Source organism: Danio rerio, chromosome 8, assembly GCF_049306965.1.
Source record: "Danio rerio strain Tuebingen ecotype United States chromosome 8, GRCz12tu, whole genome shotgun sequence".
Lineage (NCBI taxonomy): Eukaryota > Metazoa > Chordata > Actinopteri > Cypriniformes > Danionidae > Danio > Danio rerio.
In genome coordinates this window covers 58,975,001-58,988,316 of record NC_133183.1, presented here as the reverse complement: position 1 = coordinate 58,988,316, position 13,316 = coordinate 58,975,001, and the positions used below count along the sequence as shown (strand labels likewise).

Below are 13,316 nucleotides of genomic sequence, written 5' to 3'. Positions count from 1 at the left end.
AACTGAGGCTGCAAATCACACAGGATCACTAAAATTGGACAATAGAAGATTGGAAACGTTGCCTGGTCTGATGAGTCTTGATTTCTGCTACAACATTCGGATGGTAGGGTTAAAATTTGGAAAGCACGGATCCATCCTGCCTTGTATCAACGGTTCAGGCAGGAGGTGGTGGTGGTGTAAAAGTGTGGGGTATATTTTCTTGGCACACTTTGGGCACATTAGTACCAATTGAACAGCCTGCCTGAGTATTGTTGCTGCCCATATCCCGCCCTTTATGACCACAGTGTACCCATCTTCTGATGGCTACTTCCAGCAGGATAATGCGTCATGTCATAAAGCGCTAATCATCTCAGACTGGTTTCACTGTGCTCAAAATGGCCTCCTCAGTCACCAGATCTAAATCCATCAGAGCACCTTTGGGATGTGTAAGAGATTCACATTATGGATGTGCAGCCGACAAATCTGCAGCAATTGCGTGATGATGCTATTATCTAAATATGGACCAAAGTCTCTGATATTTCCAGTATTTTGTTGAATCTATGCCACGAAGAATTAAGGAGTTGGTCCAACAAAGTACTAGTAAGGTGTACCTAATAAAGTGGCGTGTGTGTGTATATGTATGTATATGTATATGTATATATATATATATATATATATATATATATATATATATATATATATTACAAGTTGTTCAATTTTTAATAAAACGTAAGTCATATGTAGGGTATTAAACAAATATTATTTTTCCATTATATTTAGCATAATGATTTATAGTTATAGTTATATTTTTAATAAAAGAAGTAATAAGTACAATATACTAAATTACTTGATTTAAAAAGTCATACATTTATGTATGCATAAATGTTAATAGACAAATATAGTAAATTATATATTTTTTTACATGCAAAACTGCATAAATAAATATGAATATGCATAAAATAATTATGAATGGTTAAACAGTGTTACATCTTATGCAGAAATGTATGGGTTGCTTTTATTTATAAACTTTTATAAACATATTGAATATATAAATATAAATTAATAATAATTAATTTGATTATAATTAATATAATTATGTACATGAATAAAAATCAATATAAGCAAATATTTTCCCAGTGTTGGGTTGCAACTCCAAGGGCATCCGCTGCATAAAACGTGCTGGACAAATTGGCGGTTCATTCCGCTGTGGCGACCCATCACCCCCACCCCCCGAATTAATAAAGGGACTAAGACGAAAAAAATGAATGAATGAATGAATAAACGGATATTAATAAAATAAACAAAAAAAATTGGTTTTGTATTCATTTATTTGACAGCATCGGGCTCAATGACTGATTTTCTCCCTTCTTTGTCAACTTCTCGTTTGTGTAAATAAATAATAAGTGATAAATAATCACAAAATATAATTTGAATCCAAGTTTAAGTACCAGTCTTAAATAGCGCATTATTTGATGTGAAACGGCTTTAAAGTTTCTTTTCTCCATGAATTGAACAGCATTTGACAATTGCAGACAAAAGGTGGCACGAGAATATTCTCAAGGAAAAAGTTTTGTGTGTGTGTGTGTGTGTGTGTGTGTGTGTGTGTGTGTGTGTGTGTGTGTGTGTGTGTGTGTGTGTGTGTGTGTGTGTGTGTGTGTGTGTGTGTGTGTGTGTGTGTGTGCGTGTGTGTGTGTGTGCGTGCGTGTGTGTGTGCGTGTGTGTGTGCGTGCGTGTTTGTGTGCGTGCGTGCGTGCGTGCGTGCGTGCGTGCGTGCGTGCGTGCGTGCGTGCGTGCGTGCGTGCGTGCGTGCGTGCGTGCGTGCGTGTGTGCGTGTGCGTGTGCGTGTGCGTGTGTGTGTGTGTGTGTGTGTGTGTGTGTTAGTGTTATCAGGTGGCTCACACCACACTTCCTGCTTCCCCAATGAATTTCTGATTGGATGGAGCAAGAAAAAAGGGCAGGAGGAGTGTGTGTGAGGAAAGAGTCAAACCGGTCGGGCAAGTTTTACTTTCTTCTTAAAACACAAACACACGCGTCCACCATCTGTCCTGTGCAATACTGTTGTCAGACATCTTTAAAAGAACACACACATCACTGACAAACAACAAAACACACATTAACATTACAGGTTAAACTCGGACTCACAAAGCGTCAAAGGAATCCCGTGCTGTGGAGTTTCAGAGGAGACACAGGTAAGTGCTTGGCTGCGTGTGTGTTTAATTAGTGTTTCAATGCAGTCTATCTTCAAACAACGTTGCTTACACTTTCTTCACTCTGTTGTCTGTCTGTTTCTCTTTCTAATTCCTCATAACTGTTGTTGTGATTCTAGACATAATCCTGGATCATGTAGAGACATGTTGTGTCCCGTCCCGACAATCTGTAAGTCAAATCTTGTGTCCCATTTATTCGCTGACCTGATTTTGTTTCTCCTGCCTCAAGGGGTTGAATTAATATTCACTAAATATCTTGAAGTATACGAGTGTTTTTGTTTGTAAAACTGACAGAAATGAAAGAGTGAGTCCAGAAAGATCGATTAATTTATTTGTTGAAGGATTAATCCTCCATGTTGTTTTTGGTAATCTCCATGTAGATTTTGGTATACACCATTCGTCCGTCGTGTCAAAAAATTACCCGCCTTCACCAAACCTCTAAAATAAAGCAGCTAAATTTAATTTCAATCCTCAAATTTGGATTTTTTTATAAAGAAATAACCCTATCTTCGTCACAAACTACAAATATTTTGGTTTTCCTTCATCAGTGTGGAGTTTTTCGCCAATGTTTACTTGGTGGGCAACACTCGTTTTTGACGAAAGTAAATAGTATATTGTCTAATGCTAACAGTACCAGCACAAGTGAAAACGTTTTAGTAAGACAGTAGGCCTATTATTGAGGTAAAGTTGGTTTTATATTTGGACAGTCATTGTTTTTTGAACAGTGGCAACTTGCGAGACTATATAGTTGTTGAGGTCAATTTAGTTTTGAGCAATTCCATGCAAATGTCAACATTGCCATGAAAAATTGACGGTTTCACCAAAATACAGAAACAGTTTCTATTGTTTTTGTGTAAACAAGTATTTTACAGTACTTCAGAAATACTCAAAAATGTGTCTGGTAAATCAAATATAAAAGTTTGAAAACACTGACAGTCACACAAGTGGCAATTTCACATCGGTCACATCCATAACGGAGAGACGTCACATCCATAACAACATTTTTTCCTCATGAATGCAAAAATGTCAAATAAAATCAACAATTTTTGTTCTATAGTGAGCCAACTCCTTTCCTTTTGATTAGCATCATTTCATTTGGGTTGTGCAGTTTAATTCACTGAATTTCTACGAAGAGTGTTGTATACTGCAAACTCACAGACTTTTTTTTTTGTCACATCCATAGCGCATGTTTATTTCCCTCATTTAAAGTCTTTGCAGATTGATATTTTTTCTGATCCCATAACTCTGTGGTTAGTTGTTTTGGAAAATATAAACGGATGTTTCAATAATACTTTCTCTGTGAATTTATGTTTTGAGTTGTTACTCCAAATGTCACATCCAAAACGCTGGGAATGCACTCTTATATTCGCACATTCGTTCGTTTTTTTAAATAGTGACAACTTGTGATGTTGTCCCTATATTGTTTTTGAGGTAGAGTTGGTTTTATATTCGCACATTCCTTATGTTTTTAACAGTGACAACTTGTGGCATTGTCCCTGTATCGTTATTGAGGTAAAATTAGTTTATTATTTGCACATTCAATAATTTTTTAATCGTGACAACTTGATGCTTTCCCTAAATTGTTATTGAGGTAAAGTTGGTTTAACATTGCACATTTGTTCATTTTTATAACAGTGACAACTTGTGACATTGCACCTAAATAGTTATTGAGGTAAATTTGGCTTTAAATTGCCACATTTGTTCATTTTTTGAACAGTGGCAACTTGTGAAATTGTCCCTACATAGTCATTGAGGTGAGGTTGGTATTATATTCCCACTTTCATTCTTTTTTTTTAATAGTGGCAACTTGTAAAACTGTCCATATATTGTTATTGAGATAGTTAGTTTTATATTCGCACATTCGTTAATTTTTTGACCGGCAACAACTTGCGGCATTGTCCCTGTATTGTTATTCAGGTAAAATTAGATTTATATTCACACATTTGTTAATTTTTTTAACAGTGACAACTTGACACATTCCCTGTATTGTTATTGAGGTAAAGATGGTTTTATATTTAAACATTCATTTACTTTTTTGAGCAGTGCAACTTGTGAGATGGTTGTATTGTTATAAGGTAAAATTGGTTTTATACTAGCACATTTGTTCACTTTTGAACAGTGATAACTTGTGATTTGATCCCTGTATTGTTTACCACACTACTTTGAATATTCTGCCTGAAATTGAATGTCAATAAGAAACCACATTAGCATTATTTAATTGACAGTGAACAATGTTGTGCTACTTTGATAGTCTGCTTATGATTTCCCTATGTAGACTTGGCAAAGAATCCCTTTCTGAAATTATATTATTGAGAAAAGTCTGAATGTGCAAATATAAAACCAACTTTACCAATGTCAAAAATTGCAATGAAGGACAACTGTTGTGTCCTAAATGTGTACAGCCTATGTGAAAATAGAAAACTATACCTGATTTTTCCTAACGTTGGGATAATGTTAAGAAAAGTCACCACATTTCAAAAGTTGTTGTTTTGTTTTTTGCTGTTAAAATGATGCATGGGTCGTTTTTGACCCATTAGTCAACAGGATAGAGGAGGATGTAATAATAACGCACAGATCATAAAAGACAGGAAATGATAAAGAGTGGATGCACTTTAACCTGAGGTGGAGTGCAGGCTACATGTTGAAGGAATGTGAGCTGGTATGTTCATGTCCTGAGCCTAAGTGAAAGTGTCTTCGGTTATATGATAAAAGAAGGACTGGTGTCATTTATTAACACCACTAAAGGGTAAATATCCCGTGTGAGACATTTTAGAAAGTCCCTTGGGTTAACCAGTGACTTCAGTGTTACATTTCTACCGGAGGTCACATTCCTGGGTGAGCATGTAAAATGTGTCACGGTCTCAGATAAATGTTTTCATTGTGGGATGCTGATTTGATGAATGGAGCTTAGAAATGGATTTCAGTTTGTTTTACCATAACATTATATAGTATTCACTTACATATTCATCAGAAATAAAAGCAAGGGTAGGGCTGCACGATTCTGTCAAAAGTGTGAATCACATTTTTTTTTTTCGCTTAAAATCAAGATCACGATTTTCTCAGGATTCTGTAAATGTAAAATAAAGGTTAAAATGAGTAGCCTGTTATTATTATTAATTCTCAAACATATGGTTTGATAATGATAATATTCGGCCAATGTGTAGGTCTACTGTTGGTTAAAATGCTAACTTTTGTATAGTCATTATGGTAGACTTGAACAGACTTTCAATATGTCCTGTTTTGTTAATTCACAGTAAAATTATGACATCAGAATACAACTATTCATAATTATAAAGTAGATTTATTATGTTTAAGACATGTGCTTGTCATCTGTCATTACCAACAATATTAGACCATTTGTTGAAGTTTGTCATTATCAGATCTCTTCTTGCATTATATTCAACATTATATATAGGCTAGGGTTGTTCTACTGACACAGTAAGCATTTATTTTCATGCACAACACTGTGTTAGCTATGAAAGTAAAAACATCAAATGCTTGTCGTAATCATTGTAAAATGCGAAATAATCATTTAAATGTGCGCACAGGTTTCACTTTCACTTCCGAGTATGGCTCATGGCTGCTGTCACTGTGAGAAAAAACGCATACATGCAAACCAGACCTCCCGCACGGCCCTCAAAGAATCGCTCTGTGCAACAAATTGAACAACTTCATTACCTGTTATTTACAGCCTATGCAGGTTGTTTTCACTAAAGTAGGCATCATGCATGCACGCGCACGTTCTCTGTTGTAAACAAACAGTTCGCGGTCAACTCGTATGTGATTTAGGATATACCTTATAAATACAGTATTTGACACTTTTAAGTTGTCAATGTTGCTGTGAAGACTTGTGCGGCTGCCTTGCTTGTCTTCTGACCTTAAAAATATAATTGGCTGAATTGTAGAAAAGCAGAATTAAGATCGTGTGTAGGTTCGAATCGAGATCGTGATCTTTTCTTCGATTATTCGTGCAGCCCTAGTCAAGGGTGTGTTTACAGTGTGTATACGTTTGGTTCAGTTAAATGGTCATTAAACCGAAACGACTTCTTTAATTAAATTTTTTTTTTTTTGTTCTCAGTTAGCTTGATACTATTAATTCATCAATTGCACTTGTTTATTACCTTTATGTATTTTATAAGCACTTCATTAGGCAAGGGAAGTATATTTAGTTGGCACATTTCATAAACAATGGTAATTCAAAGTGCTTTACATAAATAGAAATGAAAGAAACAAGTATAAGAAATAAAAACGGAGAGTAGAAATGAACAACAGAAAACAGTAGAAAACAGGTTTTAAAAGTATTAAAAATGAAAGAATGGCATAATAGTGTGATCTATCGGAAGTAGCACAGTGCTCATTCAGTAAAGGCACAGCTAAACAGATGAAACAGGCCCGGATTGGCTATCGGGAGGACCGGGAGCATTCCCGGTGGGCCGGTCCGTTTTTTGGCCGCGAGGGCCGGTGTCCCTAGTTCCAGAATCGGTTGCTCTCAGCAGTCACACTTTTTAAAAATAATTTATTTATTTACTTGACCACAGCCTTCTTATTCATTATTTTACCGCAGCTCTGCTCTTTTTATCTATTTTCTCGTAGCCTCGTGAGCAGGATGCAGGTTAATGATGATATAACTAGATAAGTCACCGTTACGCGTACAGCTGTTGTGGTACAGTGGTTAGAACGTTAGATTATGACGCGGCCAACCTGCGTTCGGTCCTTGTCTGAGTAACAATTTTTTTTTTTTTTTCATTTTTATTGTTAAGACATAATACTGTAGGGGTTGTTTAACATTAAAAGTTCTAAAAGTGCTGTTTTCTCAAAAAAAGACGTGATAGTGTCATTAGAAACTGAATTGATAATAACCTTATTTTAATATAGTCAGTGGTGAACTGAGGTGGGCCGGTCTGATGCTTGAAACTCCAGGGCTGGAAAAGAGTCCCACTCCGGCCCTGAGATGAAACATCAGATACCAGTTGATAAAACTACCACCGCATGACTAAATGTTTTGTTTTTCCAGAGAGAACCAGCATAGATAAGTGAGCACACTAAGAGAATGTTGGTGTTTTGTTTTTCATTAATATTCTAGATGATACTGGTATCATTTTAGCCACTGCTAATGGAGTCTTCTGAGAAAGGCTTCATAATGGGTAAAGGCCATTCCTGACTACACATCAACAGACTTAATAGCTAATTAGGAGTGTTTGCTAAAGGAAGTATTTCTTTTACTATCACTCATACTTTGGGTTGAAGATTTGAACAAACCCCTGAGCATGAGTATTTCATTCAGTCATATACTGTTGGTGCCACAGACATGAGTGAAAACTCCCAATTTGCAGCTTGTTGAAGAGATGGCCCTATGGAGCCAAGATTTTCATGAAAATTGAATTTCAATGGAAATTCAAGCTTTGAATGGATATAACCATAAGTGACCAAAGCAATTCAATTGTACTGTCAGTATGATTGAGCCGCGCTGTGAAAGGTTTATAGTTGGATCCAACAATTTATATATTTTTACTCCAATTTTTTTTACTTGTACTTTTACTCTATGCTGATATTTAGTTAAAGTTCTTATCTGCTTAAGTCTTAACAAGGATTACTGATTTAGGGTTGTTCAATTGAAAATACCGTCTAAACCAAAGGTCTGCATAGTTTAACTCCAACCACCTCCAACTCACACCTGCTTAATAGTCTTGAACACCTTGATTGGTTTGATCAGCTGTGTTTGTTTAGGGTTGGAGCAAAACTGTGCTGAGCTGTGGGAATCCAGTTTAAGACCAATGATCAAAACGTATGAAGGGTTCAGATGCAAAAACCTCTAAATACCATTTGATATTTTCTTCTAAACTGAGCATTTTTCTCCTGTATCTGTGGTTACACTCAGTAAACAGCAGTGAGTTTGTTGTACTGATGACCTTCACGGCCAATCACGGTCATTTCTGTTGAGCATGTTAACGCCATGGCAGAGCTGTTTTAGAACGAGCTCAAAAGCGCTCAAATGTTAGCGGGAAATTGATGTTTTTAAAATTTCAGTACCGATTGGTATCGAATTTCAGCATCACAACACTAGTTGCAACACACACAACAGGTTTTACTTCAGATAAGAAAGTAAATGGATTGTAATTTGTTAAATCTTTTGTTTATCTTGATTTGTCGCAACTTATGTTGATTTTCTGGTAAAGTCAGCATGGACTGCCTCACTGTTAGACCCACATGCATCCACAGTCATACACAAAGACAAACCATCTAGTTTAGGATTTTTGCTGAATTAAAACTACATTCAGATGTTCTTATGTTTTTTTTTTTCAAACCATATTGTACATCCCATTTGCAATACACGTAAGAAGGAACCATTCTTTGATATATTTGCATCTTGAAAATGAAAAAGAAAGATGAGCAGCACTAGAACAGCACCAGGATGAGGAAGTAACTCCGTTTTTATTTTTGTGTAAACAACCTCATTAAAGCCCTCTAATAATGACCCTGATTTATCTAATGATCCCCAAGAAAACTAGTCCTGTACGAATAGGGTTAAATGTATTTATTTTTGTTAAGTTAGGGTCTCTAGGCTCATGGCGTCCAAGAAACCAGTATTTAATAAGTAATAAACAATATGTTACAGGGCTCGAAATTAACTTTTTTACTTGGTAGCACCGGTGCTCCCAACTTCAAATATTTAGGAGCACAAAAAATTTTTTAGGAGCACCAGAAAAAATTTAGGAGCACCCACCAAAAAAGAATGAGCACCGCTGCAAATTGACTTTTTAAAGGGATTTATTGTATTTTAAAACAACATTAATAGGACTGACAAAAACCAGAAACAGCTATCTAACTAATGCTGCGAAGATATTGATATTTGTGTGCAATAATTCCAAAATGAATGTCTAATAATTAGGCCATAGAATATTAATGATGATAAAAAATGACAATAATAGTAACAATGAATTCCATTTCGCATTATGATACTGTCTTGAATGTGCATGAATGTAGGTTATCTGCTATAAAAAGTCTGTTACTTTATGAAAAATAATTGTATAGTTTGCATCAAACAAAAATGAAGCAATATTTATTTTGTACTGCTGTTTTTATATGCATGTCAATTTAATAAATAATATTTCTGCTACAAAACAAACAAAAGATTATAATAAATCATTCAATTCAATGATGAAAGCTGCAAAGCAGTCATCAGTAAATAAATATAAAAATAATATACACCTCAAAAAAGAATAGACAAAAGAAAGTAAAGTCTCACTTCTATCACTCTTTAAAAGTTTTGGTTTCAGTTTGTCAATTTAAAGGTTCAGTCTGAGCTGATCTCATTTTTCTGTGTTAGTGGAAAAGCTGGCGAGTCAGCCGACCCAATTTATGAGCAGGCAGAGCAGGATTCTTGCGCTAACCATTGGCGCAATACCGGTCTTTGTTATGAGCCGCAGTTTCAGTGTAAACTTAGTAAAGGCGAGCTTCTTTGGTGATTATATGTACAGTATTAGATTTGAGTTTTAGCGGACATTTGCGCTGAACACGCAGTGAATGCGACGCATGGAGATTCGGGCACCTTCTCCATGAAGCGCGTACTCGATTGATCTCAACTGGCGGATCATTATTCACCACGTGACGCGTCATGATCGCTTTCATCTGAGCCTCAACTTTAGGTGGGGTTTGCAAACCTGTGTGCTTTAAGTTTTTACTCTTCAGCCGTTTGCATTTCCCGTGGTCATAAAAGCTCCTTCCCTGTCATCTGACAGCGGAATACCTTGAGTGAATGACAGCTAATATGAACCAATATAGCGGCAGGGAAGAGCGATTCAGCACGTTTTTAGAAAAAACCAAAACAGGTCGCACTACAACCATTATCTGCAGTCGCAGTAATGCTCCCATATATATTATGAGGTCGCATAGATTAATTTTCGGGCGCATATGCGACCAAAATGGTCGCAATTTCGAGCCCTGTGTTAGCAGTTTGATTTTAGGGTTTTGGAATGTGAATGCATGTTTTGACCTGGAAAGCTTGACATTTCATCAGACTAAACAACCCAACACAGACTTTAGAGTGGGCTTGGGCCATTAAACGTAAATTATTACTCATAATCAAAAACTTGGCCACATTATAAAAACCCAATACCTTAGCAACCACATTGCAATGCCCTGGCAACCACCCACAAACTACTCCTTAATATTGTGGTTTCTGACTTGCGCAGGCAAGCAGCACACAAAATTCCTACAACAAGTGTAAGAATCTGCTTTATATAACCAGTTGTTGAAGTGGGTGTACCTAGAAAAGGAAGCAGTCTTGCAATGATCTGTTTGTCATGATAATTTCTGTTCCCGCAGGTATCAAAACATGAACCCAGTGTGTTTATTGCATTAATGTGGAAGCATACTGATCCATTCATCTACCTCCAAGCAAGCCTGTGCTGAGAAAAAGAAACCAAGCACGTTTTTCATTTTTAAAGATGTCAGCTGACACTCTACAGCCTTCTCCAAGGAGAATAACAAGGCTGGCTCCAGCTCCTGGCACACCAAGTCGAAACTTAGAGTTTGGTTGTCCTGTCAAATCATCTCCTGGGACACGCAAACCAAGTGCAGTGGAACGTTTGGAGGCAGACAAGGCCAAATACGTCAAGAGCCAGCAGGTGGCTTTAAATAAGCAGCAGCCAGTGATTTCTTCCACCAGCAACAGCCAGAATGCTGCTCAACAGCCATCCAGAAAGATCCTTGCTAGACCCGTCAAGGCAGAGACACCACCCCTTAACATGGAGCATCTCTGCAAACTGATTAATGGAGTTAGTGATACCACCACCATCCCAGTAGTTTCTTCGCAAGTCAACGACACTAGTAATGCCCAAGATGATGTAGACCAATCCAAGAACATCTCTGCAACACTGGAAGACACTTCTGTTGGGTCAACTACAATGAGTCAGGGAAAACCTGCAGTGGAAACTCCCACCATGACCGTGCGGAGAGTCGATGTCAGGCCGCAGTTGCCTCAAATGAGGATGCCTAGTAGACCACCAATCCAGAGCCGCTCACCGGCTCAACAAACCATCCCAATACAACTCCTGCGCATGCTCAGACCGTACACACAACCAAATCAGCAAACATTCGATTTCAAAAGACTCCATAATGTTACAAATGTCACCCGAGGACCTATTAAGCCACCAAACAGCCCTGCGCTAATCTCACCTTCTTCTAACTCTCCATCTCTACCTCCCTCTTCAAACTCTCCATCTCTACCTCCCTCCACAAAAACAAACACGGAACCATTATCGTCTCCCACTCCAATTACTCCACCCGCCGTTGCTTCATTACTTGCCAAAAATGACTCTCAGTCCCCTCCATCTCCAGCCTTCACTCGACACTCCTCCACAAGCTCCAGGAAGCGTCCGTCATTGACGCGCTCGAAATCTGACGTCAGCGACTGCTTTTCACGAGCGGGGGCAGAACTTGAACGCTTCTTCAATTATTGTGGTCTCGACCCGTCGGATATTGATGAACTTGCAAGACCAGGTTCCGACATTGTGTCTGTTTCTCGTCTTCGTAGCGCCAGTGCTCCAGCATCCGAGCGCACAGCTGAGGGTGAAGATGAGGATGAAGAAGCTGCAAAAGACGACCGTCCTGCTTACGGTGTTTCCGTCATTGAGAGAAACGCTCGAGTGATCAAGTGGCTTTATGGAATGCGTCAAGCCAAAGAGAGTCCCAAAGTGGCCAGTATGTAGCAACGACAAGCAACTGATAGGGCTGGGAGGATAAATTGATGCGTTGCGAATAATGATTCTGCATCGATTCTTAATCTTTCTGATGGCATTACAACTCTCTCTTGAATGGATTCTGAGCTTAGTGTTTACCACCAGTTGGCGCTGTATGCTTTATAAACTCTCACACCCAGCCAATCCTCCATGCCATCTCATGTAACTAGTCGAGAGGGCCATCTGTTGTTAAATACTAGCCTAGAGAGTGCCACCTGCTGTTAAAGACTAGCCTAGAGAGCACCACCTGCTTTCAAAATTTAGTCTAGAGCACCTTCTGCTGTTAAACACTAGCCTAGAGAGCCTTCTGGTGTTCAAAAGCTATAGCGCAGAGCAGCATCTGCTGTTTATAATATAGCAAAGATCCCCATCTGTTGTTAAACTAGCCTAGAGCACCATCTGCTGTAACTAGCCTAGAGCGCCATCTGCTATTTTAAAACCTAGCCTAGAGCGCCACCTGCTGTTAAACTAGCCTAAGGCACTATCTGCTGTAACTAGCCTAGAGCGCCACCTGCTGTTAAAAACTAGCCTTGAGCACCACCTGCTGTTAAAAACTAGCCTATAGCGCCACCTGCTGTTAAAAACTAGCCTGGAGCACCACCTGCTGTTAAAAGTATCCTATCCTGCTGTTAGAAACAAGCCTAGAGTGTCACCTGCTGTTAAAAACTAGCCTAGCCTGCTGTTAGAAATCAACCTAGAGTGCCACCTGCTGTTAAAAACTAGCCTAGAGCGCCATCTGTCGTTAAAACTAGCCTAGAGCGACATCTGCTGGTTTAAACTAGCCTAGAGCGCCACCTGCTGTTAAAAACTAGCCTAGCCTGCTGTTAGAAACTAGCCTAGAGTGCCACCTGCTGGTAAAACCTAGCCTAGAGCGCCATCTGCTGGTAAAAACAAGCCTAGAGCGACATCTGCTGGTAAAAACTAGCCTAGAGCGCCACCTGCTGTAAAAAACTAGCCTAGCCTGCTGTTAGAAACTAGCCTAGAGTGCCACCTGCTGGTAAAACCTAGCCTAGAGCGCCATCTGCTGGTAAAAACTAGCCTAGAGTGCCATCTGCTGGTAAAAACTAGCCTAGCCTGCTGTTAGAAACTAGCCTAGAGTGCCACCTGCTGGTAAAACCTAGCCTAGAGCGCCATCTGCTGGTAAAAACTAGTCTAGAGCGCCATCTGCTGGTAAAAACTAGCCTAGAGCGCCACCTGCTGTTAAAAACTAGCCTAGAGCGCCACCTGCTGTGAAAAACTAGCCTAGAGCGCCACCTGCTGTTAAAAACTAGCCTAGCCTGCTGTTAGAAACTAGCCTAGAGTGCCACCTGCTGGTAAAACCTAGCCTAGAGCGCCACCTGCTGGTAAAACCTAGCCTAGAGCGCCATCTGCTGGTAAAGACTAGCCTAGA

The 13,316-nt window shown here is 38.7% G+C and overlaps 1 protein-coding gene across 2 annotated transcripts in view; it reads left to right on the top strand.

Moving 5' to 3' along the window:
• Nucleotides 1–1,888: 1,888 nt before the first annotated feature.
• fam110a (family with sequence similarity 110 member A) overlaps nucleotides 1,889–13,316 on the top strand; it is a 12,220-nt gene continuing 792 nt past the window's right edge. The window contains exons 1-4 of one of the 2 annotated variants that reach the window (XM_073911217.1): nucleotides 1,889–1,968; nucleotides 2,105–2,168; nucleotides 2,306–2,355; nucleotides 10,512–13,316. The exon at nucleotides 10,512–13,316 is cut by the window's right edge and continues 792 nt beyond it. In XM_073911217.1, the coding sequence (XP_073767318.1) occupies nucleotides 10,634–11,896 (1,263 nt within the window). In that variant the 5' untranslated portion in view covers nucleotides 1,889–1,968; nucleotides 2,105–2,168; nucleotides 2,306–2,355; nucleotides 10,512–10,633 and the 3' untranslated portion in view covers nucleotides 11,897–13,316. Of the gene's footprint in view, nucleotides 1,974–2,104; nucleotides 2,169–2,305; nucleotides 2,356–10,511 lie in introns of both variants that reach the window. The other variant, XM_068223236.2, reaches the window with a different exon arrangement.